The following is a 5860-nucleotide window of genomic DNA, read 5'->3' on the forward strand; positions in this document are numbered from 1 at the left end:
CAGGTTTAGGTGGCTGTCATTTCGGCCTGGAGGGTCTCAGGGAAGGGAGAATCTTGGTCTGGTGGGGGCAGCCCCAGCTGTGCATAGTGGAGCCCCAGAAACTGACTCGAATCAAGGTGAGGACCCTGAGTGACATAAGGGAATGGTTATCAGCAAAAAATAAAAACAAAAATAAAAAAAATGCTTAATCTTGTCAGCCATAACAAAGACCTCAGCTAAGGATCCCCTTTTTTCCGCTTAGATGCTCTAACGAGGGTAGTGACTCTGTCTAAAGGCAAAAGCACAGTTCAGCTGAGGGAGGAGAGCTGGACACTCACTGGAGTCCCGGAGAGGTCACTGAGTACACTGGAGAGGACTTCTATGCAAAAAGGGGCCCTAAGCAGAGCCCCGCCCCTGGGAGAGCCCGCAGGGACTTGGTTGGATGTGGCTCACTCCGACTTCCGCCCGCCAGGGAAGCTGCCGGAAGGTGAAGATCTTCATCTGAGGGACGCCACCTCAGGCTACCAGAACCCCAGGACTGGTTGGGTATCAAGGTAAGGACCACGATCGTGGACTGAAAGGCCCACCCGCACGCAGCCAAGGTGACCACCCTGTGTCCCTCAACCTCTGCCCCCGGGCACCCACCTCCCTCAGCCGCGGGAGGCTCCAGTCAGGCTATGGCGCTGATTTCTGAGAGGGTACCAGGGAGGGGAGGGTTTGGTGTGAGGGTGAGGCTCCGATTCTGCAGAGGGATGGACACCTAGGCCCTAATCGAAATGAGGTCCCTGATGCTGATAAGGAGACCTCTCCTAAACACAGGAGGCCCACGAGGTGGGCGTGGTAGCGCACACCTGTGATTCCAGTGCTTTGGGAAGCTGAGGCGGGAGGATTACCTTAGCCTAGTAGTTCCAGACCAGCCTGAGCAACAAAGCAAGACCCTCTTTCTCCAAGAAAGAAAAGAACAAAAACTAGCGGGACATGGTGGCCGGCGCCTGTGGTCCCAGCGGCTCGGGAGGCTGAGGCGGGAGGATCGCGTGAGCCTAGCAGATCGAAGCTGCAGTGAGCCATGGTCACGCCAGGAGCGTGACGACAGAGAGAGACCCGTGTCTGTCACAAAAAAAAAAAAGAAAAAAGCAAGAGAGCCAGGGAGAGCTCGAGAGCAAGGTTTCTGTTGCCCTGTTGTCAGCTCTGGGAGACCCCGTGCAGACATAGCCAGACCGGGAATGCCCTGACTTTTCCCTTTAGCAGCTTTGGGACGTGAGAGCTTGGGCCTGGACCTGGCTGACTTAGGTCAGTGAAGTGACCTGAGTCACGTCCCAAAGAGTTGGAGGTCCCACGCTGAGCCAAGTTCAGAACCCTGAGGTAGAGCAGTGGGGTCCCCTAGAGTCCCACCCCAGCTGTCATGCCTTGAAGGCCCTAAACAGCCTTGAGAGGATGTGGCTTACCCTGAATGTACAAATCTGAGGTCCCATTGAAGCAAGGACCTTGCTGTGAAGGGTGCTGCCTGTGATGAGCTGAGGATGGAATCCCAGGACTGGTCAAGTAGCAAGGTGAAGATCCTGAGCCCTCAGTAGACAGGGCTGCACAGAGGGTTTCAGCAGAGGAGGGCTTTGGTTGCAAGACTGGCTGCCCCAGGTCAGCAGAGAAAGGAGTCCCAGGCTCTGTGGGGAGTGAAGGTAAAAAAAAAATCCTACATGAGGAGGGAGGAAAATGACCACTCCAAAACACAGGAGACGACATAAAGTCTCAGCTCTGCTGTGCGCCCTGGGAAACCATGGGCAGAGCCATTAGCATTTGGTGATCCCTGGTGTCCTGAAGGGGTCGGGGTGGTGTCTCAGAGAAGTGGCTCTTTTGCACCAATGGGCGAGGCCCCATTCATGGCGGGATAGGAAGGAGGACTTAGTCCCTGGTGGGAGTCAAGGAGAGAACACTGAAGGAGAAGAGGGAGCCCCGCCCAGGGAGAAGTAGACCACATAGAGCACCACCCCTACCATCACCCCTGGGAGACCCAGGCACGTTGGTGTGGTGAGTGGCATTTCCTCCCAGGGCATCTCAGGGAGGTGAAGAGCCTGGGTAAAAGGGACAGCCTCAAGACAGCTGCTGGAGGTTATTAAGCTGTTGCCAGGAGTCAAGGTGAGGACCCTGAGGACCGAGGGGACCACCCATGTGTAACTGTGGGGCCAACACAGAAAATCTCCGCTGCTCCCAGTCTCGGGAAATGATGAGCATTTGTGGCCAGCTGAGGTGACCGTCACTACTTCCTAGGGGTATTTCAGAATGGAGGGGCTGGTATGAGAGAATAAGTCTCAGGTTAAGACAGGAGTGTTTTCCAGGTAGTGATGGGAGTCAGGGTTAAGACTCTGAGTGAAGGCTGAGGAGAGCACTCACCTGGATCTGGGAGCGCCACAAAGTCTGACTTCCCTCTCAGGCCTGGGAAACCCCGGAAGAGGGAGTCGAATAGAGGGCCCCTCACTTCTAGCCCATGGGGGCTCAGGGTGGACAGGGCCGGGGGCTGAGGCTGGAGGAATCTGGTGGGCTGAGGGACATGTCCCATATCCTGCCTAAGTGAGGACTAACAGGGCCACCAAACCCAGAACATCAGAGGCTCTGAGAGTCCAGACCCTGCTACCAGTCCAAAAAGGCCATGAACAGGGGTGGCTGGAGGGGACTCATGCTTTCTTTCCCCTTGGGGTGGGGGCGGGGTCTCAGGAAGGTGAGGGCCTTGACCTGAAGGGAAGGGCCTCAGATAGTGAGGACCCTGAGGAGTGTGGAGCCACTGGCCCCAAATTAGTAAGAGGACCTCAGGATCCCTCCCTATGTCAGAGGTTTGAGGCCTCAGACAGGGATGTCAAGCCCAGATGCCTCAGTTTCCCCTCAGAGGAAACAGAGGAGTGAGGATCTTGGTCCCAGGCAGGGCTGGCAGGCTGCAGGGCAAGGAGCACTGTAACTTCTTCCCCAGGGTCCCCAGGGGACAGGCTGCCCTGGAGAACAGGAGCCAGGTGGGGCTGTGGAGCAGGGTCCTCAAGGGCACCTGTATGGGGGCCTCCTTAAGGTGATATCTCCCCACTGAGGGGCTCACACCCTCTGTTCCTCCTGTTCCAGGTGCCCACCTCCTGCACCCTCTTGCCTGCTGCCCCTGAGCACAGTCATCATGCCTCGCGGTCAGGAGAGTAAGCGCCGTGCCCGTGAAAAACGCCGCCAGGCTCGAGGTGAAGACCGATGTCTCAGGGGTGCTCAAGCCACCGCAGCAGAGAAGGAAAAGCTGCCATCCTCCTCCCCTCCTGCATGCCAGAGTGCTCCCCAGAGCTTCCCCGCTGCAGGCCTTCCTCCGGAGTCCCAGAGAGCCAGCTACCCCAGCTCTCCTGCTGCAGCTGTGTCACTCACAAGTTCTGATGAAGGTGCCAAGGGCCAAAAGGGGGAAAGTCCCAACTCCTTCCATGGCCCGTCCTCCTCTGAGAGCACAGGAATAGATCTTCTGAACAGGAAGACGGGTGAATTGGTGCAGTTCCTGCTCAACAAGTATGTAAGGAAAGAGCCCATTACAAGGGAAGCCATGCTGAAGGTTATCAACAGAACATACAAGCAGCACTTCCCTGAGATCCTCCGGAGAAGCGCTGAGAACATAGAGGTGGTCTTTGGCCTCTACCTGAAGGAAATGGACCCCAGCCGTCAGTCCTATGTGCTTGTCAGCAAGCTGGACTTTCCCAATCAAGGTAGCTTAGGCGATGACGGGGGTTTTCCCCGGAGCGGGCTCCTGATGGTTCTCCTGAGCACCATCTTCATGCATGGCAACCGTGCCACTGAGGAAGAGATGTGGGAATGCCTGAATGCATTGGGGATGTATAAGGGTAGGAAGCACTTCATCTATGGGGAGCCCCAGGAGCTTGTCACCAAAGATTTGGTGCGAGAGGGGTACCTGGAGTACCGGCAGGTGCCCAGCAGTGATCCTCCACGCTCTGAGTTCCTGTGGGGTCCCAGGGCCCATGCTGAAACCAGCAAAATGAAAGTCCTGGAGTTTGTGGCCAAGCTCAATGATACCGTTGTCAGTACCTACAAGTCCCAGTATGAGGAGGCTCTGAGAGAGGAGGAAGAACAAGCCAGAGCCAGAGCAGCAGCCAGGGCTAGCGCCAGGGCCAGGGTTAGCAGGTCCTCTCAGCCGTAGTGAAGTCTCAGGCAATCCTCACTAAGAGATTGAAAAGGGCTGTCCACCATCTCAGTATTTGGGGGTGAGGCGGGGCTAGAGAGAGCCCAAGACATGTGTCTTTCTCGTGTTCTGGTTATTTGCAAGCCACTTGTAGATTCCCTCTTTTTCTTCTGTGTCTACCGTGTGTTCCTTTGAAAGAGATTGACTTTGATTCAGAATCTAAGTTCATGAATTAGGTGCCTCACAAAATTATTGCTGTTTATCACATTGAAGAGTGATGTTCTTGTATTTTGTAAAACGAATTGGAAATTTTTACTTATTAGATTGTGATCTAGTGCAAGAAGAAATAGCAATGGAATAGGGATTGGCTTTAAACTGTGAAACAACCAAACACTGCATCAGTTGGGATTAGAAGATGGGGGGGAAAAAGTGTCACTTGATTGGCAACTTTGACATTTAAAAATCTTATTTCTTTAAGTCTTTTGTTGTGATCAAATAAAAAGCTATATACTCACAGTTGCTATGTGTATTCAAGAATGTTGGAGATGGCCGGGCGCGGTGGCTCACGCCTGTAATCCCAGCACTTTGGGAGGCCGAGACGGGTGGATCACAAGGTCAGGAGATCGAGACCATCCTGGCCAACACGGTGAAACCCCGTCTCTATTAAAAATACAAAAAATTAGCCGGGCGTGGTGGCAGGCGCCTGTAGTCCCAGCTACTTGGGAGGCTGAGGCAGGAGAATGGCGTGAACCCGGGAGGCGGAGCTTGCAGTGAGCTGAGATCCAGCCACTGCACTCCAGCCTGAGCGACACAGCCAGACTCCGTCTCAAAAAAAAAAAAAAAAAAAAGAATGTTGGAGAAATTAAATCATCATAAAGGAGAACACTTGTTCACTGGCTCTTTTGTTCCTTGTGCTAGGCAGTTCTTGTGTTGCTCTAAAGGCATACCTGAGACTGGGCAATTTCTAAAGAAAAGAGGTTGACTTCGCTCACGGTTCACCAGGCTGTATGAGCATGGCACCAGAACTGCTTCTGGGGAGGCCTTGGGGAGCTTTTTCTCATGCCAGGAGGGGAAGAAGGTGCAGGCATGTCACGTGGCAACAGTGGGCGGAAGACAGCCAAGCAGAGTGGGTATGGGAGGTGCCACATGCTTTCAAATGACCAGATCTTGTGAGAAGTCACTCACTATGGCCAGGGCACCACCATGCCATGAGGGACCCTCCTTAATGGTCCAAACACCTCCCACCAGGCCCCACCTCCAACACTGGGAATTACATCTCAACATGACATTTGGAGGGGACAAACATCCGAATTATGTCATTCACCAAACATGAATTGAACATCTGCTCTTTGAGAGTCTTCATGCTAGTTCTGGGAAAGCACAGACAAAGAAGACTCAGCCCCTCACAATGATATTTTAGAATCCAAGAGCAGCTCTCCTATTAGGAACACGGTGGGGTTGCGGGGCGGGGCGGAAGAGACACGTTGGAATATATAAGGGGCAATCAGCGGACTGGAGAGGAGGGAGGAGATTCAAGATAGGATCCTCCCCCCATTGCCCCTCCCCTACTATAAATGCCCTGGGACAGGGCAGGCTGGGAACTTGGGACACTGCCAGTCCTGTCAGTAGGAGGGCATTTCAAGTTAGCCTGCATCAGGGGAATGAGAGAGTTAATACACAAAAATCTTCACTGTCATTAGAGAGTAATCCCAGCTACTTGAGTGGCTGAGGCACGAG

General features: G+C 53.9%; 1 protein-coding gene across 1 annotated transcript; it reads left to right on the plus strand.

Annotated features, from left to right (window-relative positions):
- Window positions 1-246: 246 nt before the first annotated feature.
- Window positions 247-5107, plus strand: MAGEB17 (MAGE family member B17). The gene is made up of 3 exons (XM_010383291.2): window positions 247-533; window positions 3082-4661; window positions 4976-5107. Exons 1-2 carry the CDS (start codon window positions 361-363, stop codon window positions 4139-4141), a joined length of 1233 nt encoding a protein of 410 aa, XP_010381593.1. The 5' UTR covers window positions 247-360; the 3' UTR covers window positions 4142-4661; window positions 4976-5107.
- The last annotated feature ends 753 nt before the right edge of the window (window positions 5108-5860 follow it).

This window comes from Rhinopithecus roxellana, chromosome 7, assembly GCF_007565055.1.
Source record: "Rhinopithecus roxellana isolate Shanxi Qingling chromosome 7, ASM756505v1, whole genome shotgun sequence".
In the NCBI taxonomy this organism is placed as follows: Eukaryota; Metazoa; Chordata; class Mammalia; order Primates; family Cercopithecidae; genus Rhinopithecus; species Rhinopithecus roxellana.

Coding starts and splice junctions, on each gene's coding strand:
- MAGEB17 (XM_010383291.2), top strand. CDS start 361: ATGCAAAAAGGGGCCCTAAGCAGAGCCCCGCCCCTGGGAGAGCCCGCA. Junction 534..3,081: donor AGGACTGGTTGGGTATCAAG/GTAAGGACCACG, acceptor CTCCTGTTCCAG/GTGCCCACCTCCTGCACCCT.